This window comes from Scyliorhinus canicula, chromosome 14, assembly GCF_902713615.1.
Source record: "Scyliorhinus canicula chromosome 14, sScyCan1.1, whole genome shotgun sequence".
Classification (NCBI taxonomy): Eukaryota; Metazoa; Chordata; class Chondrichthyes; order Carcharhiniformes; family Scyliorhinidae; genus Scyliorhinus; species Scyliorhinus canicula.
Window position 1 is genome coordinate 15,648,409 of NC_052159.1, and position 23,490 is coordinate 15,671,898.

At 46.4% G+C, this 23,490-nt stretch overlaps 1 protein-coding gene across 1 annotated transcript in view; it reads left to right on the forward strand.

The window, feature by feature from the left end:
* The window catches only part of LOC119977418 (matrix-remodeling-associated protein 5-like), a 66,816-nt gene that overhangs the window by 26,627 nt on the left and 16,699 nt on the right, over positions 1-23,490 (forward strand). Inside the window, exons 2-5 of the mRNA XM_038818300.1 lie at positions 5,502-5,931; positions 10,424-10,553; positions 14,719-15,109; positions 17,617-22,419. Of these exons, the coding sequence (XP_038674228.1) occupies positions 5,732-5,931; positions 10,424-10,553; positions 14,719-15,109; positions 17,617-22,419 (5,524 nt within the window). The 5' untranslated portion in view covers positions 5,502-5,731. The remainder of the gene's footprint in view (positions 1-5,501; positions 5,932-10,423; positions 10,554-14,718; positions 15,110-17,616; positions 22,420-23,490) is intronic.

Below are 23,490 nucleotides of genomic sequence, written 5' to 3' on the forward strand. Positions count from 1 at the left end.
TGTATGGGGTGGGGAGGGATGGGGTTTTGCTAAATAAGGAGGTTAAAAGTAACATAAATGCAAAAGCAAGGCATACAATATTGCAAAGATCAGTGACAAGCTGGCGGATTGGGAAACCTTTAATGATCAACAAAAGGTTATTAAATAAAGTAATACAAAGAGCAACAGTAAATCATGAAAGAAATCATGAAAGAAAAGATACAAAATCGGACAGCAACACATTCCATAAGTATATAAAAAGGAGAGTGACGAAAGTCAACACTGGCCCCTTGGAGGATGGGAGTTAACAATGGGCAACACAGATATAGCAGAGACACTAAATCACTTCAGTGTTTTCATTAGGACAATCCCAATAGTAACAGGTAATGTAGAGGTTGTTGAAAAGGAGGAACTTAAACATCTTCGTCACATGGGAAAAATGCTGAACAAGCTATTGGGATTAAAGGCAGACAGGTCCCCAGGGCCTAATGGCCTATATCCTAGCATCTTAAAGAAATGGCAGCAGAGATACTGGAGGCTTTGGTTAGAATATTCAAAAATTCCCTGGATTCCGGAAAGGTTCCAATTGATTGGAAAAAGGCTAATATGACGCCCCTGCTCAAAATGGAAAAAGGCAGAAATAGGAAATTATAGACCAGTTAGTTTGACGTCTGTGGTTGAGAAACTGTTGGAATCCATTATTAAGGAAGTACTAATGGGACATTAGGTAAGTCAAAAAGCAACCCATCCGAGTCAGCATGATTTTATGAAAGGTAAATCATGTTTGACTAATTTTCTGGAGTTGTTCAAAGATGTAACAATCAAAGTGGATACTGGGGGTCCTGTAGATGTAGTGCATCTGGGCTTCCAGAAGGCATTTGATAAGGAGCCGCACAAATGGTTATTACACAAGGTAAGATCCCACGGTGCTGGAAATAATGGGCGGGATTCTCCGACCTCCCGCGGGCCGGAGAATCGCCGGGGGATGGCATGAATCCCGACACCGGCTGAAGGAGATGTATTAGAAAAGCTGAAGCCAACATGTACTGAGGCTAGAACAACTGAGCTTTCAAAACTGAGATTGGTAAATTGTTGCTGGGAAAGGATATCACGGGATGTGGAGATCAGGTATGTCACTGGAGTTAATGTGTGGCTCAGCCAGGATCTAACCAAATGGTGGAACAGGCTTAAGGGGCCGGATGGCTTCCTCCTTTTCCTACGGGAGAGCAGAAAATCCTAAGCTGCCCCAAAGGGGAAACACTAGGTGCTGGAAGGATTGGACATAGCAAGCATTTTTCCTTTTGGACAGCCAGAATGTGTTATCACTGGTGCCAAGGTCATCAGATATGTTCCAGGGATACCGCATACTGAGTGCCTTTAAGACAGAGATAGATAGGTTCTTGATTAATAAGGGGATAAGGGGTTATGAAATTAAATGAAAATTGCTTATTGTCACGAGTAGGCTTCAATGAAGTTACTGTGAAAAGTCCCTAGTCACCACATTCCGGCGCCTGTCCGGGGAGGCTGGTACGGGAATCGAACTGTGCTGCTGGCCTGCTGGTCTGCTTTAAAAGCCAGCGATTTAGCTCAGTGAGCTAAAACCAGCCCCAGGTTAACCAGGTTATGGGGAGAAGGCAGGAAAATGGGGATGAAAAAATATCTGCCATGATTGAATGGCGGAGCAGACTCGATGGGCCAAGTGGCCTAATTCTGCTCCTTTGTTTTATGATCTTATGGTCTTATACCTGCACCTGAGAAGGGAAATCTCCGTAGGTATTGCTCATAGGAAGTCAGGTTATATATTAGAACCCAGCCACTGGTGCAGATAAGCCAGTGTGTATCACTGCCAGTCCTCAGCCCCGGGTTAGGGAGCATTAGTGGTCGAAGAGCATCCAACCGTAATCCCACCTACCTAACCTAAGAGTGATGGTTGATATGAATGGAGCTGGAGGAAGCTTATAAATCAGCATTGTGGCGATCCTATTTAACATGGAAAGGAGAGAGAAGAAGAGAAGCGGTCAGGTAATGAGTTGGCTGAAGAGGCTATGACCATTATACCATGTAAATACAATGTATTATTCTGCTGCTATGGTCGCACTGTATCCGAGAGAGTTCACAAGGTGTAATTGCTGTAAATGGGCAGATGCCAACATCAATTAGAGACTGTTCCTAGAGCGACATGTGGCACAGTGGTTAGCACTGGGACTGTGGCGCTGAGGACCCGGGTACGAATTCCAGTCCTGGGTCAATGACCGTGTGGAGTTTGCACATTCTCCCCATGTCTGCGTGGGCTTCACCCCCACAACCCAAAGATGTGCAGATTAGGTGGATTGGCCACGCTAAATTGCCCTTTTAATTGGAGAAAAAATAATTGGGTACTCTCAATTTAAAAAAAAAATGTAGAGACTATACGGGTTCCTCCATAAGTTGAGAAAAACAATCAAGAAATGACTGTCTTTCTCTTTTCATGTGATAGCAACTGATGGTCAATAGACAATAAGGTTGGCTGGGAACTCCTGAAGGCGGGACCTCCTCCCAGTGAGGGGCGGAAGTCCCAATATCAACGAACCTAGCCTGCCCCCAGCATGTTCTGGCTACATGGTGGACTTGTTCTGGTCATGTTAGGTTCCAGTTGACTTGCCTTCCGGTGGAGCTGGGATGGTGGTGAGCGGTCCAGCCTGTTAACCCAGTTTCTGTCTCCACAGGCAAACTGGTAGAGTGACATACAGATAGATAAGAGACAGAGAAAGCAGGAGTGAGGGAGGGTTGAAGGGAGAGAGGCTTGGAGAAATGGACAGAGGGACAGTTGTATGGAGGGACAGACAGCCAGACATACGTAAAATAGTGCGGATGCTGGAGACCTGGGGCGAAATTCTCCGACCCCCAGCAGGGTCGGAGAATCGCCTGGGGGCGCCTAAAATCCGGCCCCCGCCATGGCAGAGATTCTCCGCCACCCGGGAAGTGGCGGGGGCAGGAATCTCGCCACTCCGATCGGAGATGCCCCTGCGGTGATTCTCCGGCCCAGATGGGCCGAAGTCCCGCTGCTGGGAGGCCTCTCCCGCCGCCGAGGTTTAAACCACCTCTGGAACGGCGGGTTCAGCGGCGCGAGCGGGCCCCCGGGGTCCTGGAGGGGGGGCGGGGGGCGATCGAACCCCGGGGGGGTGCCCCCACGGTGGCCTGGCCCGCGATCGGGGCCTCCCGCTCAGACTCCGGGCCAGTGCCCTGGGTGCACTATATTCCTCCGCGACTGCCACGGCCTCCGCCATGGTGGAAGCGGAAGAGAACCCCACATCGCGCATGCGCCGGCAGTGACGTCAGCGGCCAGCTGCCGCTGACGTCACTGCCGGCGCATGCGCGGACCAGTGAAAGCCTTTCGGCCAGCCCCGCTGCTGGGGGCGCCGGTTTTTTGTGCCGGTCTTCTGGTGCCAACCGCTCCGGCGCGGGGCGTGGTGAATTCCCCACCTTTGGGGAGGCCCGACCCCTGAGTGGTTGGCGCCACTCCCCTACTCCGGGACCCTCCGTCATGCCGGGTAGGGGAGAATGCCGCCCCTGGAATGGAAACAGAGAATGCTGGATCAATTCAGCAAGTATGGCAGCAGCTGTGGAGACAGAAACAGAGTAAATGTTTCGAGTCCAATAAGACTTCTTCAGAAATTAGATAGCTAGAAAAACAGACAGAGGGACAGATGACAAGATAGATAGACAGGTGGAAGATAGATTTGGTCTGCAGCAGGGCTGATTTGCCCTATAATGGGCGGAATTCTCCGACCCCCCCGGCGAGGTCGGAGAATCGCCCGGGGCCAGCGTCAATCCCGCCCCCGCCGTGTCCCGAATTCTCCGCCCCCGAGATTCGGCGGGAGCGGGAAATGCGCCGCGCCCGTCGACGGGCCCCCCGCAGCGATTCTCCGGCCTGCAATGGGCCGAAGTCCTGCCGCTGACAGGCCTTTCCCGCCGGTGTGGTTTAAATCACCTCTGGTACCAGTGTGATTGGCGGCGCGCGCGGGCTCCGGGGTCCTGGGGGGGGTGGGCGGGGCGATCTGACCCCAGGGGGTGCCCCCACGGTGGCCTGGCCCATGATCGATGCCCACTGGGCGGGCCTGTGCCATGGGGGCACTCTTATTTTTCCGCCCCGCGGAGGTGACCCCCTCCCCTGCGCATACGGCAGCCGCTGACGCACCGGCGCATGCGCGGACTTACGCCGTCCAGCGAAGTCCTTTCGTCCCCGGCTGGCATGGCCCCAAAGGCCGTTCACGCCAGCCGGCGGTGTGGAAACCACTCCGGCGCGGGCCTAGCCCTTAAAGGTGCGGAGAATTCCGCACCTTTGGGGCGGCCCGACGCCGAAGTGGTTCATGGCACTCCGACAGGCCGGGACCCCCCGCCCAGCCGGGTAGGGGAAAATCCCGGCCAATGTGTGACACATGGAACTGCGATTTTCAGGCTATTCCCCCATGCCAGCATGGGAACAGTGGCATTTTACGACCGAACATTCAGCGCAAAACAGCCACCGATCCTACGTTTGGTTGGGAGCTAGCCTGCTGGCAGTGTAGAGTGTCTGGCTCTAGCTGCCGATGCGGCCGGAGAATCTTTGGGCACGGCGCCGGCCTGTAGTGGCCACACCATGCAACATGGCGCCAGCTGCGCGTGGACCCGACCTGCCAATTATTTGTCCTACTCGCGACCACTGGACCACCCCCCAACAGTGCCCCGAGCCCCTGCCAAAGTACCCCCCCCCTTCCAATCGGCTCTCGTCTGACTGTGCCGGCGCTGGACTGAGTCCGCAGCCTCCACGCCGAGTTCCCGGCAAGTAATCCCATGAGAGACCCACGTCATCGGGAACTTGGCCGGTCGGGGCGGAGCATCGGGGGGCGGGCCTCAGGCAACGTCCTGAGGCCGTCAATACGGCGTACGGCATGCTCCCAGACTACGCCGCTTTGGAGGGGGCGGAGCATCGCAAAAGCAGTGATCAATTGATTCTCCGACCAATCGCCAAACGCGATTTTGGCGTCGGCGACCGTAGAATTCCGCCTATGGACTCTGCTGACTCAGGAAGAATATGATTGCGAAAGAATAGATTTTGAGCAGTAGGACAGCACTTTATGAATGATAAATATTGTGGGGCCTGCATGGTTATTTTAAAGTGCGTAAACTCAGTTGTAGCGTTTTCAAAATGGCAATAATATAACAACACACATTACCAAAGTGAGCAAATATATATGTATCTAACTAGTAACTGGCTCCTGAATAATTGGGACAATGGAAACATCTGACAAAACATCAAAGATACTTCTAGGATATGAGGTTTCTGGAGTTTGTTGGGTTTGCATTTGGAACAGGGAAAAGCTGTGCAGAACATACTTTCAAAGGACTGTGTATGTGTTGGGTAGAATCTATAATAGAGTGGATTCTGCGTGGTCTATAAAGGGCTTTATGAGACAGATGCCCTCTCATTCCACCAATGCCACGTTTAATGCATTTGATACCTATTGACCAATACCTGACTGGTTTCTTTCTTTTTCTGACAGAACGAGTTGGAACTTTATGCGTCTCCCAGGACATCGCTTACACTTTTACGCAGTCGCCTTTTTTTTTGATGGATCACTCAAGATTGGAAAGATGGCACCATTTTGACATTTCCTGAGAGCGCGAGGGTAGGATTTGTACCACCTGTGTGCTCAACATCAAACCACATCGTCCTACATTCCGCTACAGACTGTGCAGAACATCCCGCATCTCTTCCAGCAGGGTGGTGAAGATGCTCGAGGTGTTACGCAATATGGTTAATGTGCGGGCCCTCTCCATGGTGCTGATTCTATCTCTGGGATTGCCCAGCCTGACATTCTCATGTCCCCATACCTGTGCCTGTTATTTCTCAACCGAAGTTCACTGCACCTTCCGATCACTAACGGCAGTGCCGACCAGAATACCGAAGGAGGTGGAAAGAATCAACTTCGGGTTTGTAGACCTCTGGATATGGTGTCAAAAACCTGCCTGATCTCTTACATCTGTGAAATATAATTGTGTAGTTGCAACGCCAACAAAGGGTATACGTGTTTTCATTTGCACTGAACATACAAGCTGACAATGATTAATTCCAAGGGTGAATAGATAGATCATTGATTAAACTTAGTGGCCCAATCATTACTGGGCCAGCTCTCCAGAGAAGCGTTTCAACCACGCGCCTCCCCCGCCACATGAACCCCTCTCACTAAATATTCATACTTTGCACGATTGTGACGGTTTACAACAGGTTTGGGAAAATGACATTAAGTCGAGGGGATCTCCCAATGGTGCAGAGGAAAGCATAGCCCCCGGGGGGAAAGTGACATGCTGCCCTGGCACTGCTGGTAGGCATGGAGGAAGGCGGCCACTGAAGGAGGGGGAATACCAGTGATACTTCTGTCGTGGGGTGGGGGTGAGGGGGGGGGGGGGGGGGGGGAGTCACTGATTGTCCGTGGTGGGCGAGGGGAGATCCCAATTATTTTGACCAGGGTAGGGGCGGAGCCCCCAATGATTGTCCGTGGTGGAGGGAGTTGGCAATGATTGTTCAGGGGAGTGGGAGTCCCTGTGCCTCTATGGTGAGGGCTGGGGGCTGTTCTGTTTCGACTCTGATCGGGGCGCCCTTTACAGATGTGTCTCTCATCTCTGTGGATCCGGGTGCCGGTTCTATCAGGCCCCACCCCGCAGACTGACGGCGTAATCCTCGCCCACTCATTTGTTTTCTTAAAAGAGGCTGAAGTTCTGGAGTGAAATCCGTGTAGCTGGGGAGGCACATGGCGGTTTTCAGCCTGAGCAAACGCTTTGACAAAATATGGTAAGATTCCACCCACAGTCATCATTACTGATACACAATATGATTGAGATTCATTTAATTTACTGCATTGTAATTCCCCAGCTGCTATGGTGGGATTTGAACTCATGTCACTGGATGCTGGATTACTAATGCTGCAAATATAACCATGGTGATGTTGTTCCCAAGAATATTTCATATGATCATAAGAAGTAGGAGCAGTAGACCATACAGTCCGTTAAATTTGCTCCATCATTCAATGTGATCATGGTTGACCTGCAGCTTCAACTTCACTTTCCTGTTCGCTTCCCGTATCCCTTGATTCCCTCGTAGAACAATTCCATCTATTCCAGCCTTGAATGTATTTAACGATGGAGTATCCAAAACCCTCTGGGGTAGAGAATTCCAAAGATTCTCCACCCTTTGAGTGAAGAACTTTCTGCTACTCTGAGTCCAAAATGATTGGCCACTTTCCCCAAGACTGTGCCCCTTGTTCTAGACTCACCAGCCAGGGGTAACAACCTCCTGGTGTCTACCCTGTCAAGCCTCTTCAGGAACCTGAATGACTCAATGAGATCACCTCTCATTCTTCTAAACTCTAGAGAATGTAAACCCAATTTACTCAGTTTCTCATCAAAGGGCAACCCTCCCACCCCATGGACCAATCTAATGAACCTTCCCTGTACTGACTCTAAATATCTTTCTTTCAATATGAAAACCAACCTGAACATGGTATTTCTCCCCAAGCCGCGTGCAACTGTCGCAAGAACTCCACTTGCAATAAAGGCTAACATGCCACTTGGCTTCTTAAGTGCTTGCTGCACCTGCATGCTAAAATTTTGTGTTCCTTGTGTAAGCACACCCAAGTCTCTTTGAACATTGACATTTACAAGTTCCACGCATTTAAAAAATATCCTGCAATTCTATTCTTCCGGACAATGTGAATAACCTTACACTCCCCGCATCCCTCCATCTGCCACCATTGTTGCTCATTCACTTAACCTGTCTGTATCTCTTTGTAGCCTTTTTGTGTCCTCCGCACAGCTTACATTCCCACCCAGCTTTGTATCATCAGCAAATTTAAATACATTACTCTCTGCATCTTTGTCTAAGCCATTAATATAGATTGCAAATAGTTGAGGCATTAACACTGATCCTTGGGGCATTCTACTAGTCAAAGCCTGCCAACTTGAAAATGTCCCATTTTCCCCTGCTGTCTGCATGCTGTCTGTTAACCAATCCGCTATCTAATAAATCACTCCAACTCCCGGAGCGCTTAACGTGTGTATTAAGATTTTGTGTCGCACCTTATCAAATGCCTTTTGAAAATCCAAGTACACAGATTTTCCATTATTGTCTCAAATGGTTATTTCCTCAAAAAAACTCAAAAAGATTTGTCAACAGGATTTTCCTTTTGTAAAGCAATATTTACATTTTCTATTCATACCATGCTTTTAGAAGAGCATTTTTAAGACTGGCTTAATCATGCATTCCGACTTTCCCAATGACTGATGCCAGGCCAATCTGCTGGAAATGTACCAGAATCTAGGCTGTGTTCAAAAATCAGAACCAGCATATCCACTATCTCTGCAGCGATCTCTTATATTACCCTGGGATGTCGGCATATCAGTTCCTGGGGATCTGATTGATTTTAACTCCTTGAGTTTCATTCAGTTTACTTTTCTGATGATAATATAAACCTTAATTTCCTCTTTTTAGCCCCGAGGTTTGTGCCATTTCCTGTGAAGACAGGCACATATTAAATGTCTCTGTCATTTCCTCATTCCCCACGATGATTTCTCCTGTCTCTGTTTCTAAGGGACCAAAGTATACTTTAGCTACTCTCCTCCTTTTTACATAATTCTTTCTTTATTCTTTCATGGGAGTTGGGCGTTGCTTGCCAATCCTTAATTTCTCTTTTTGTACACTTTCAAAGTTTTTTTAACAATCTGTTTTTAGATTCTTGGCTTCTCATTCCACTTTGCCCTTTTTAATCAACATTTTTCTGACTCTTTGGTGGCTTCTAAAATATTCCCAAACCTCATATTGGCTATTTTATGATTTCACTGGATGTGGGTGTCATTGGCTTGGCTCAAATTTATTGCCCATTGCTTGAAAAGGGCCATTAGGGATGGGCAACATTATAAGCCTCTTTGCACCTTTAACCTCTTCAATCTTTGCAACATTATAAACCTCTTCTGTAAATTTAATGATATCTTCAACCTCCTTAGTAAGCCATGGATGAATCTTTTACACCCAGTTTTTGGTTGATCATGTTATTGAACATTTCTTTAAATGTTTCCGACTGTACATTCATTGCCACACTTTTAGGTCTTTCCCAAAGTAAGCAAGCTCGCCTCATACCTATGTAACTGACTTTGTTTAACTTTAATATTCTTATTTGTGATTGGAATATGCCACTTTCAAACTTCACATGGAATTCAATGGTATTATGATCACTATTTCCTGGTAATCTATTACAAAGACATTGTGAATTAACTCTGCCTCATTTCACAATCCTAGCTCCAAAGTAGCTTCATGCCTCATTTGTTACACAATGTATTGCCCCATAAAACCCTACAACCTCATCTTCCAGATTACCTTTTCTAATTTAATTATGGGTTTATGGCTCTCTATCCTCCATTAAAACCAGAAGTAGGTGTGGTACACATCTCAGGGGGTTAAAATTCTCCTCAGTGAGTCAGCTGTGAGGTTGACATGTATGGTATCAGCCATAGCTTCATTGATATCTCTCTCATCCCTGAGTTAGAAAGTTGAAGGTTTCAAGCCCCATTCTGGAGCCTTGAGTACAACGTCTGGGCTGACAATTGTGGCACAATAGTAAAGGAGTGTTGCACTGTCATCAGTACTGTCCTTCACTTGGGAAGTCAGCCCATTGACATGAATGTCAAAGGTCCCATGATATTACTTGAAGCGCAGGGGAGCTTGGCCAATATTTATCCCTCAGCCAACATACCTAAGACACATTATCTAACCATTTATATCGTTGCTGTTTGTGGGACCTTACCACATGCAAATTGGCTGTTGGATTTCTTTCATTCAAAAACTTCAGAAGTACTTCATTTTCTGTAAAGTTGTTTCATCGACTGTTTCATAGAATCCCTACAGAGCAGAAGGGGGCCATTCGGCCCATCGGGTTTTCACCAACCCTCCAAAAGAGTACCCCACTAGGCCCACTCCCCCACTCAATCCCTGCAACCCCGTAACACCACCACCTAACTTTGGACACGAAGGGGCAATAAGTGGCCAATCCATCTAACCTGCACCTCTTTGGACTGTGGGAGGAAACCGGAGCACCGGGCGGAAACCCACTCACACACTCCACACAGTCAGTCCCCCAAGGTTGGAATTGAACCGGGCCCCTGGCGTTGTGAGTGCTAACCTGAAGCCTGAAGCCAAAAAAAGACGCTATGTAAATGAAGGTTTGCTTTACCTGTGCTGATAGGACCGCACATAAATCTGCCTGATAGAATAAAGAGCGGTGGGAAAATTGGAAAAATGAAATCACCCAAACAATTCAGCAGTGCCCAATATGGAAAGTTGACAAGTTTTCTCTCGAGACTCTGCCATGTCAGGTTTTATAAAGATTTTGACCAAGGTGCAGGAGAATGATCTTCTTCTTCCATATTCTCGCAGCTTTAACAATATACAAACTGTGAGCAAAATTTCATTTCATGGACTTCAAAGGCTGGAGCTCCTGATGCTGCACGGAAATGAAATCCAAAGGCTTCCGGATGGAGCTTTTGAAGATTTACAATCATTGCAGGTAGTACTGGTTCCTGGATGTAAATATTTCAATTACAGCATGTGTTTAAAATTGTAATTGTCATTTTGGAGCTTTTGAAGATTTACAATCATTGCAGGTAGTACTGGTTCCTGGATGTAAATATTTCAATTACAGCATGCGTTTAAAATTGTAATTGTCATTTTTCTTTTGTACAGGGATAAATGCCACAAAGAAATTTTAAAATATCTATAAGGTTTAGGCGCAAAGACGAGCCATTGAGTCACATTTCCTTCTCTGTTGGAAATCAGGGTGAAAGACTAAAATATTGGTTGCTTACAATGTAGCCGCCTGAGATTTTTAACCACCATACTTCTCTACCTGTGGAAATTCACCTGACCATCCTTCCCTTAAAAATGGCCGTCATTCATAACTCTCAAAGTTGGGTCCAAAATGGAGGCTCGAAGTAACCATTACTATATGGTGCATCAAGACTTTCTTGCCCAAGAGCGTTGCTTTCGCCTCTCACGATGAAATTTCTTTTGGTGCCTGCTGAGTATTTCCAGCACTTTTTTCAGATGTCCTGAATCTATAGATAACAAAAATGAAGACTATTATTTAAATGGTGATATATTGGGATCTGGGTGTCCTTGTACACCAGTCACTGAAAGTAGAGAGGCAGGTGCAGCAAGCAATTAGGAAGGCAAATGGTATGTTGGCCTTCATTGCAATAGGGTTTGAGTTCAGAAGTAGAGATGTCTTACTGCAGTTATGCAGGGCGTGCAGTTTTGGTCTCCCTACCTGAGAAAGGATACCCTTGCCACAGAGGGAGTACAGCAGAGGTGCATTCAACTAATCCCAAGGTTGGCAGGACTGTACTATGATGAGCGATTGATTCAACTGGGCCTGTATTCATGAGTCTGGAAGGATGAGGGGAGATCTGATTGAAATGTTTACAATTCTAACAGGTCTGGACAGACTAGATGCAGGGAGGATGTTTCCCTGATCGGGGAATCTAGAACTAGAAGGGTTTCGACCATTTAGGACTGAGATGAGGAAAGATTCTCTTCATTCAAAGGGTGGTGAACCTTTTGAATTCTCTACCTCAGAAGGTTGTGGAGGCCAAGTCACTGAATGTATTCAAGAAAGAGCAGATAAACTTTTCGATCTTAATGGCATCAAGGGGTATGGGGAGAATACAGGAATATGGCATTGAAATAGAGGATCAATCATGATCATATTGAATTGCAGAGCATGTTCAGAGGGCCGAGTGGCCTACTCCTGCTCCTAGTTTCTATCTGTCACATTTTGCTTTTGTATTAGAAAACTACACCTTGTCCCCTCATATAAGTCACTCGGCCGTTTTACGCTCTCCTCTGGGCGGTTCTTGTTGCAGAGGCTGGAAATTTCCTTGGGTGACCTTCCCACTGGGCTATGTGGGACAGCTGAGGCCTTGGCCAGCCAGCTCATCCATTCCCCAATTTGAGGCCCATAAGTGGCAAATTAATGATTGCTTAATTGTCGTTTCCCACCCAGAATCAATTTTCAGGCTAGCGGAGGAGTTCTGGGACCAGGATGGGGGGATGCCTGGAAAGTGACACTGCGCTCAGGCCCTCGGTGGAAAGGGTAAGGTTTGGGGGTTCACCTCTATGAAAGTCAGTTACCCACCGCCAAAACGTCTGGCCCTTGCAGATGCTCCTTCCTAATCAGCCTCTCCACCGACACCCTTACCCTCCTCTGACCTACCAACCCCACCCTGGGCCTTACCTCCCCTCCTCGCCCTGAGAACCCCACATCTAACCGGTCCTCGACTCCCAGGGGCTGTTTGCAGTCCCAATCATGTCCACTGCAATTTCTGGGACTGCTGGGACTGGACAGCTCTCTGAGGTGCAGCTTCATACTTCGTGATGTGTGGAAGTCCCATCTCTAGTCACTTAATGCTCATTGGAGTGTTAAATGTGGAGCAGCTAGTATAGCAGTGATGCATTGATTGCCGACTCCTTGGACAATGGGAAGAGGAACCCCACCATCTGGAAAATCCTGGCCATTGATAAAGACTGTAGATAGTTGAGGCCCAAGCACTGATGCTTATGGTGCTCCCAACAATAGCAACAACAGGGGCTGGTTTAGCTCACTCGGCTAAATCGCTGGCTTTTAAAGCAGGCCAGCAGCATGGTTCGATTCTCGTACCAGCCTCCCCGGACAGGCGCCGGAATGTGGCGACTAGGGGCTTTTCACAGTAACTTCATTGAAGCCTACTCATGAAAATAAGCGATTTTCATTTCATTTCAACTTACATTTATAGCACTTTTAATGTAATGACATGTGTCAAGGCCCTTCACTGGTGCATTATAAAACAAAAAAATGACATCAAGCCACATAAGGAGATATTAGTTCAGGTAGAAGGCTTGGTCAAAGAGGTACGTTTCAAGAAGTTGCTTAATCAAGTAAAGCCATGTAGAGAAGCGGAGAGGCCAGTTAAGGGCCTCAAATGTGGCAAGGGTGAGCCCAGGCCTCAGCTGCTCCACAAAACGTGTGGCCCAGGCAACTTAAGGCACGGCCACCAATGATGGAGCAATTATAATTGGGAATACACAAGAGGCCTGAATTAGAGGAGTGCAGATATCTCAGCAGGCTGGGAGATTGGAAGAAATCAGAGAAATAAGGAAGGGGCAAGGTCATGGAGGAATTTGAAATAAAAAATGAGAATTTTAAAATGAAGGCATTGCAACTGCAAGTCAGCCAGCACAACCCACAAATGGCTCAATTATTCCCACTCTTTGCTTTCTGTTCATTAACCAACCCCAATCCGTGCTAAAATACCACCCCACCCCATGAACCCTAATTTTGTGTAAGGTCCATCACTCCTGTGGCGAACCTTATCAAATTCATTTCGGAAACCCGAATGTACAGCATTTACTGGTTCTCACTTATCTACACTGCTAGTTTCACCTCAAAGAACTCAAAAAATCGATTTGTCAAACGCGATCTCCTTTTCATAAATCTGTAACCACTCTGCCCAGTGTTGATTTTGGCTGAACACATCAAGATTTTCCAAGTGCCCCGTTACCACATCCCTAATGACGGATTCAAATAATTTTCCCGTTATTAATATCTATAGTTCTGGGTTTTCTCTTTTCCTCTTTTCTTGATTGGCGACCACAGTAGCATAGGGGCAGGACGGTAACATAGTGGTTAACGCAATTGCTTCACAGCTCCAGGGTCACAGGTCCGATTCCGGCTTGGGTCACTGTCTGTGCGGAGTCTGCACATCCTCCCCGTGTGTGCGTGGGTTTCCTCCGGGTGCTCCGGTTTCCTCCCACAGTCCAAAGATGTGCAGGTCAGGTGGATTGGCCATGCTAAATTGCCCTTAGTGTCCAAAATTGCCCTTAGTGTTGGGTGGGGTTACTGGGTTATGGGGATAGGGTGGAGGTGTTGACCTTGGGTAGGGTGCTCTTTCCAATCTGTAGGGTGCAGATTCGATGGGCCGAATGGCCTCCTTCTGCACTGTAAATTCTATGATAATGTATGAGTTTACATGTGTCACTGTTCAAGAATCTAGGGAATAGGATGCAAAGAAGAAAAATATATTTTAAAAATAAATTTAGAGTACCCAATTAATGTTTTCCAATTAAGGGGCAATTTAGCGTGGCCAATGCACCTACCCTGCACATCTTTTTGGTTGTGGGGGCGAAACCCACGCAGACACGGGGAGAATGTGCAAATTCCACACGGACAGTGTCTCAGAGGCAGGATCGAACCTGGGACCTTGGGACCGCGAGGCAGCAGTGCTAACCACGGCACCACCTTGCTGCCTGAAGAAAAATATTTTAACAGTCAGGCATCGATAGATCTTAATCAAAAAAACAACATAGATTTGTTTCTGTCCCTACAGTCTGAGGAATTAGCATTTTGCTGTTAACTTGTCCCAGGTCCCTATTAGTGCCATAGATATTTCTCTCTAGTATTTCCTTCCTCCGTCTCCTTCAACCGCTGCCCCCCAAACCTCCCAAGATGATCCAATAAAGTTCAGTCAATGTGGGCAGCACAAGACTAACCGCCGCAATGATCTGTGAAAGTGATACACGTGCTTCTTGTTAATATAATGCCACGGTGCTTTAGTAATAAGTCATGCTGCATGCTGAACTGATTAAGCTATGTTTTCAATTGCCCATTATTGTTGAACTTAATTACCCTCCTCTTGCAGGTCCTTAAAATGAGCTACAACAAATTGAGTGTCGTAACAAGGCAGATTTTTCAGGGACTGGTGAATTTATTACGCCTGCACATTGACCACAATAAGATTGAGTTCATTCAACCGGGCGCATTCCATGGACTGACGTCTCTGAAACTGGTCCACCTCGAAGGAAACCTGCTCCAGCAAATCCATCCGAGCACCTTCGTAACCTTTTCATTTCTGCAGCATTTTAAACTTTCATCGGTAAAGCACCTCTACCTCTCCGATAATTTGATCAGGACACTACCCAGGGAAATGCTCCACTCAATGTCACAGCTGGAAAGCATCTACCTCCATGGGAATCCGTGGTCATGTGACTGCAGGTTAAAATGGCTCCTGGGCTGGGAAAGAGAGGCTGCAGGTAATCAGTGACTTTGCACCATGTACGAATATATGTGTCATTTGATATCTTTCTTTCATTAGCGTTCGCCAAGGCGAGGAATGTCAGTCGGAAATGTCCCGTACCAGCCTCCCCGGATAGGCGCCGGAATGTGGCGACTAGGGGCTTTTCACAGTAACTTCATTGAAGCCTACTCGTAACAATAAGCGATTTTCAAATGGAGCATTTTCGATTTCCAATCTCAGTAGCAATTGCTCCGGGATGAGGTATATTCAGATGTGCGGTGAATCTCCCTTCCCTTCTGAACAGGCTGGGTGGGGTTCTCTTCTCTGGTGAGATTTAACCTGGCCGAATTCTTTAAAATTATGAAGTGGTTGGATAGACTAGGCGTGGAAAAGATGTTGACATTTGTGAAAGAATCCAAAACAAAGGTGTCAGAAATATGAGGTAGTCTCTAAAATAAGTCCCACATGGGATTTTGGAGAAACGTTTTACTAATAATGTAGAATCCTCATGGAATCCCTACAGTGCAGAAGGAGGCCATTCAGCCCATCAAGTCTGGACCAACCCACTGAAAGAGCACCCTACCTAGGTCCACTCCCACGTTCTAGCCCCATTACCCCACTTAACCTGCATACCTTTGGACACCAAGGGGCAATTTAGCATGGCCAGTCCAACTCACCTGCACACATTTGGACTGTTAGAGGAGACCAGAGCACCCGGAGGAAATCAATGCAGACATGGGGAGAACGTGAAAACTCCTCACAGGGAGTCACGCAAGGCCGGAATTGAAGCCGGGTCCCTGGCGCTGTGAGGCAGGAGTTCTAACCACTGTGCCACCCTCATAGAATGTACGTAGAGTGTGAGATGTGCCATCAATGAGATCCACTCAGACACGGGGAGAATTTGCAAACTTCACACGGACAATGACTGGGATCCAACCAGGGTCCTCGGCGCTGTGAAGCAGCAGTGCTAACCATTGTGCCACCGTGCCACCCAAGAAAGGATTCTTACAACCTGTATCCAGGAGCAGGCTTTATCCCATCTTCCCAGCTCACGTTGAACCCAGATCACACGTGAGCAAAGCCCAAAGCATCACCTATTCCATCTATTTCTTCCAATGGGAAAATCAAGAACAAGGGAACATAATCTTAAAATTAGTGCCAGGCCGTTAAGAATGGAAATCAGCTACACTTTTTTCATGCAAAGTAGGGTAGATAGGGTACCAAAGACTTGAGAGCAAGTGTGGGCAAATGCAACTGAGATAATAATCAACCATGATCTGATTGCATGATGGAAGAGGACTAGAGGGCGAAATGGCCTACTCCTGTTCCAATGTTATCAATTGGTTCTTTTGTCTAAAGTTCATTTTTACAAAGCTCAAATTAATCAATGTGCAGTTGTGCAACCACTTGAAATATAAATTTCTTTATTGCTTTTATGGCTACCTTACAAATAAAGGAATGAGAGTTGTATTAGCTACTACATTATTCAATACAATGATTGTAATCGGCTCAAATTGAAAAGCTACATCATTGTAAACCAAATCAAGGTTGAGGTCAGGAAGCACATCTTCAGGTAAAGCGTAAATGGAAATATGAAAACCCTCTCAAAACTGTTAAGGCTGTGAGCTAATTGAAAATTCCAAGATTGAGATTACATTTTTTGTTAAGGGTAAGTATATTAAGGGATATGGAGTAAAAGTGTGCAGATATAGCTAATGTACATATTAGCGTAATCAAATTGATTGGACAGGTTTGAGGGGATGAATGACCCACTCTTGTTCCTATCTCTCAATCCGTGCACAAGGGTTGGATTAACAGACGTAATGGGCTCGATTTTACAAGTACTCCAGAGGCAAGTTGGGAATTGGGAGGGCTTATGAAAATGGTGGCAGAAGGCGTTAAGAGGGAAGTCCAAAGTCTTCCCACCACCTTCCCAGAAATGGGAATGACAGTGGCGCGACCACCCTCCAATGGGAGTTGGGGCGGTTAATTAATTCAATGAAGTGGCGAACCACTTTCTACCCCCACTGGGATTTTTTGGGTCTTGGGGCAGTCCCCGTGGGTTAGGATCCCACTCCTCTGCCTCACGGCGCCGAGGTCCCAGGTTCGATCCCGGCTCTGGGTCACTGTTCGTGTGGAGTTTACACATTCTCCTCGTGTTTGCGTGGGTTTCGCCCCCACAACCCAAAGATGTGTAGGATAGGTGAAATGAAAATTGCTTATTGTCGCAAGTAGGCTTCAATGAAGTTACTGTGAAAAGCCTCTAGTCGCCACATTCCGGCGCCTGATCGGGGAGGCTGGTACGGGAATTGAACCGTGCTGCTTTGGTCTGCTTTAAAAGCTAGCGATTTAGCCCAGTGTGCTAAACCAGCCCCTAAACCAGGTGGATTGGCCACGCTAAATTGCCCCTTAATTGGAAAAAATGAATTTATAACAGAAAAAGGATCCCAATCCTGGTTATGGTGGCAGGACTTCACCCTCACTGGCAAAATGCTTTGATGGTTCTTTTCTTCCCATTCGCAGGTGTCGTAAAATGTAAAAAGGACAGAACGTATCCAGGAGGGCGACAGTGCTCTCTGTGCTCTGAGCCCAAACAGTTCACCAAAAAGGAGCTTTTTAAGCTGGATTCCAATGACCTCAGCTGTACGAAGCCAACAATCGTGTCCCCATTGAAGAAGAGTAACATTAGTGAATGGGAAGACACCGAAGATGAAGATGCATTGCATCAAAACTATCAAAAGCCATTTGGAAGCATGACTTTGAACGTCACTGACCAGCAAGGAAACCACAACCATTTTGTCTGCCACCTCAACAGACGAAGGAACGATACAAAGATTCAATGGCATCGTCTGAATGAGCGAGAAATTGCAGTCAATCTGACCCTTTCCGTCACTCTCACATGCCACGTGGATCAAGAAAGGATGCAGAGGATATGGAAACTCATTGCCTACTACAGTGAGACACCTGTAAGATTAGAAAGAGACTTAATGTTGTCCAAAGAACCCAACTTGAGCTATCGCTATAAACAAGCCATTGACAACGATGCGTACTATTACACCGGTGTAAGAGCTGAAGTTATGGCTGAGCCCTCATGGTTAATGCAACAGCACATCGATATCCAGCTTAATAGAAGGCACACTACTGCAAGCCATGTCGTTCTTCTGTTCTCAATGTACCTGTCACAGCACTTTCCAATTCAAAATGCAGCAAAAGCCAAGAACAACTGGGTATTAATAAAAGATGAGGGGACAAGGATGGATCATGTGTTAGTTACAGGGACTATGCTGCAGCTGAACTGTCCGGTCATTGCCTCAGCGAGTCCATCAGTAGAATGGATGTTTCCCAATGGCACACATTTGGAAGCTCCGTACACTAGCAAAGATAACCGTGTTTCTGTCTCTAACACTGGGAAGTTAATAGTGAAGGCTGTAGGTTATTATGATTCAGGTTTATACCAGTGCATTGCAGCTGTTAAGGATGACACAGATACGATGACCTATCGGGTTGTTGTACAACCCACAACAGTCCATGCAAGCCAAGTGGAAGAAAATGGCGTCACTGTACATTCTGGAGATACATACTCTCTGCCCTGCTCTGCCACCGCAGTACCAAATGCCCAGTTGAATTGGATCCTTCCCAATAACAACGTGCTCAGAGCCCCATCAAACACTACCAGTGGCTTTGTAACGGAGAATGGAACTTTGGTCATCAAATCTAGTCACGTTCGCAATAGTGGGCATTACAGATGTCTAGCCATCAACAAGTATGGCATGGATTCACTGACTATTAATGTGGCAGTCATTAAAAAGTTGCATGGCCAACCAGTCAAAAAGAGGAAAGGTAGTAGAGCACCAATTCCCAAACTCTTCATAAGAACGGAGGGTCCAGTGGCTCAGGAACAGGAAGGCTCAGGTAGAGAGACGGCATATGAAAGTCAGAAACAGGTAACTTACAATAAATACACTGGCAAAGCACCTGCTGGGCGCAAACGCCTTCACGCTGATGACACGCATGACCGTCCCCAAGCAGGATCAAGCAGGAACATCAAACTAAGGCTAGGGCCACAGCGGGGCAGGGGGAAGACAGCCACAGAAGGCCGGAGAAGATGGGATTCCCGCAGAAGGGTCAATATGTCCAATAAAAAGATTGACCCACAAAAGTGGGCGGACATCCTGGCAAAAGTGCGGGCAAAAACCATCCCTAAAGTAACGGCACCCACCTTGTTCCAAATCTATAAGTCAACCACCATATCTCCAGCTCGAAATGAAAACCAAACGAATCTCCTTGCAGCAAGTTACCCAAAAGGAACCACCTCAGAAGAAGAGTCTGGGATGGCGGAATCCTCAGGCACTGGTGATCTAAATTTTTCAGAGGATGAATTAATACATGTAAGCTCACCCCGTACTGTAATAGCAAAAGAATACAATATGCTGGAGAACACGACACTTAACAAAACTCTGAAACACCAGGAAAATCATTTGCAGCAAAGAATAAGAGGTGATCCTAATTCTGCCAAAAAACAAATCTCTGGTGCATCTCATACTGACCCCACTCTCCAAAGTGCTACTGAGCCCAGCACTGCGGCCAAGTTCCTTTCAAAATTGACGCATGAGTCAGAGATTTGGGAATGGCCAACAGCCTTGGAACAGGCCAGTATTGAGCCAAGAGGGGAAATAATTAAGATACAGCCAATTCCGCGGGAACCAGGAGATGATGATGATGTATCTGTCATTGAAAGTAAAACTAATGCTCCAGAAACTGATGTCTATGAGGAGTTCACAGAAGCTAGGACGGCTAAAGCTGTTACACATCCAGCAAGGAAGATTCCTGGAAAGGACTCCATAACTGATATTGCAGACATAAATTCTAACAGTGAAACAGGCAGCACGTTTATAAGAGGAGATCTAATTTTAGTAAGCACATCAGTCACCACTTTGACCACAACTGAAGCAACTTCAATGATCTTCAGAGCCCCTACCTTGTCAACTAGAACTACCACTACATTGCCCCTCCCTATTAAAGCAGCGGCCATTTCAACCGTGGGCCCCAATACCATAACCAAACCAGCTATTTTCACAACAGGTGCTACCATTCCTCCCACCACTGCAGCCAAAGCTACTACAATGAAAGCCATGGTGCCAAGCACCATGGCAAAGGCAACCACTGCTGTGAATGTTAATGCAAAGGCTGGCCATAGCAAAAACATGTCCATTATTCCTTCTCGAAACTATTCAAGGAGAAGACTGCCTGGCAGAAGGAGGTATCGGCCAAATAGGTACAGACAAAGGCAACATTTATACCCAATAGCCAGGACCAAAGAAACAAAGCCAACCCAGGTAAGTGTGACATCAATCACCCAGTCATCAATGAAGTCCGTTCCAGCAGAAATGAGCAATCCTGAAAATGGTCAAGCTGAAGTCAAGATTATATTAGAAAAGGAGCCAGATTCAAAGTTAGTGACCACAGCTTCTAGCAAATTAATTTTGCCTGCTTTAGAACAACTCACAACAAAAGAACCAAAACTAAAATCAGTCAATGTCTTAACCGTTATAAAGTCTCCATATACAACCAAATCTTCAGGAACACCTCCCTCTCAAGTGCCACAGCCTTCAAAGTCACATCAACCATTAGCTTCAACAACGCAGGCAACACTTGAAACTACGGAAGGACTAGACATTCAAAGGGATTACAAATTGCACAATGTTACAAACCTTGACACTACTACTGTATCACCTCTGATGGCCAATACCTTTAGTAAATCTCCAGATCTCACTACTACCTCAGATTTTCTGCAGTCAAGCGGTGGATACATACCAACCACAGCCTCAGTAGTTCCGGTGGGATCTGGAAAATTAGCGGGAGTACAGGACAATGGAAAAACATCGGATATTATCTTAAATCCACTTGTCCCAGTGGCTGTACTTCCTATTTCTACAACAGTTACTTTGACATCAGAATCTGCAATTAATTACTTTGAAACATTAACCACAAGCGCTGCTTCTCATATACAGGGTTCTAGTGAAACTCTAACATCAAACACTGAGCCAAAAGTGCCACCTGTGACAGATTTGGAAACTGAGACTAAATCACCAGAGGTCGAAACGTCTCACGGAATGTCCACACTTCGACAAAATAGAAGTGATATTCCATCAAAACTGGCTTCTTCCCCTGACACAACTATAGCTCCTTCATGCTTTCCCAACCAGGACATTGCTTCGCCCAGTGAAGCAACAGAACAAAATGTGCCAGGAGCCCAACTGACCAACGTAGCCTTCAGACATGTCCCTCTTTTGCCGTCTCAAACCACAGCCTCAATGGACAAAGAAAACTTGGCTCCACGCCTTTCTCCACACGGTGCCTTGCCCACTCCGAAAGCTGCTGGAGTGGGAGTAAAGGAACAAGGCCGACTGGAAGCCAACAGGACATCTGAAAGTAATAATAAACCAGATAGAGTCCGCTCAAGACAGCATTCAGTAACCACACAAGGCAGACAACAAGTTAAAGAAACATACACAGAACAGGCAAACAGCTTAACTTGGATTGCAAAGCATAAATGGAAGTCAGATGCAAATCTCAGCATAATGTCCATTCCAGACCAAGGCTCGGAGCTGAAATCTCCCAAATATATTCCTGTAGGAGTAACAGAAGAACCACTGACACCTACAATAAGGGCTTGGCCCCATAATTTTACAACTGGAGCATGGTCAGGATTTCCTGACAAGTCTGGATTGAGAGCATTTCCAACGAGGACTGTGCAAAACATAGCAAAACCTGATGGGCATTTTATTAAGTCGCCCACTGCAACCTTGGCAACTCTATCCAGAACAAGCCCAGTAATAATTCAGAAAGTAGTCGATGCTGATTTAGATTCTAATTCAAAAACAGATAAGACAAATGACATACCGTCATCGAGACATTCCATTTTCCAAATGCCGACCAGAGATCAAGATGATCAACGACGACATCCTGCACGGATCCCAATTCTATTTACTAAAGAGAAAATCTCAGCAACTATCCCCAAGGCAACCCTGCCGACAGTGACAAGTGCCCCGACAACTCTTCCCACCACAACTAGACCTGCTCAATTGTTTAGAAACACCTCATTGAACAAAAGGTTGCACTATGCCCCAATCCTTCCGAAGCTAGGAGGGAATTCATCCAACGCTGCTCAACTACGGCCCACTTTCAGAGCGACAAAGGAAGGGCCAAAAATAGTTACTCGGAACCCTCTGACAGTGTCAGTAAAAGCAGAAATGGACGTTTATCTACCTTGTGACACAGTTGGGGAGCCCAAGCCGTTTGTATTTTGGACGAAAGTGTCAACAGGTAAGTGACCCATTGAGAATGCCTACTTTACAGCCTTAATGTCAGTAAATTAAAAAAGAATAAGTATTTTATCAATAGGAGGGAAAATCATGATGGTTCCCACAACGGCTAATTGTTCGACAACACAAAATATCAACTTGAAAATCTACTCCATATGAGTTAGTCAAGGTATCCACTCAATAAAATATCACATTTCTTTGTTACAAGTGCCACATTAGCTCAGTGTTCGGTTGCCAACTCTGATTGGACATATTCTTGGAGGTGTCCTCAAATGACCCTCCTGTCTCCAACTGCCCCACTTTCACTCTCCTGCAACAAGCCAAATACACAAAGCTGTCCATACTTGTGGTGAACCAAGCAAATTGGAAAATGAATGGCTCCTTCATTACCCAATCAGATGGTTCATAACCATCTGTCAGTCTATTATTGCTTATCCAATAATTTTACAACTTGTAAAGAAAAATATTGAAAGAGTTATTTTTTTTTCAAGTATCCCGATGATTTTCCTCCAAGGGTGCCCACAGGCGCGTCCTGCAGGTTAGTCCTTGCTTCCTGGGCAACTTCAGGACAATCCTTCAATTTGTGCAATGCTAGCTATGTGGATCTGAAGGATCTGAATTCAAGCCCCACTGTAGATCAAGATGACACATCCGTGTGGATTTGAGGGAATACTGTGCTATCAGAACTTTTGGATGAGAAACTTAAGCAGGTTTAAAAGTTCCTATGGCAGCAGGATAGCATAGTGGTTAGCACAGTTGCTTCACAGCTCCAAGGTCCCAGGTTCGATTCACGGCTGGGTCACTGTCTGTGCGGAATTTGCACGTTCTCCCCGTGTCTGCGTGGATTTCCTCCGGGTGCTCCGGTTTCCTCCCACAGTCCAAAGATTTGCGAGTAAGGTGGATTGACTATGCTAAATTGCTCTTAGTGTCCACAAAATGTTAAGTGGGGGTTACTGGGTTACGGGGATAGGGTAGATACGTGGGCTTCAGTAGGGTGCACTTTGTCAGGGCCGATGCAGACTCGAAGGGCCAAATGGCCTCCTTCTGCACTGTAAATTTGGAGTAACCCTGA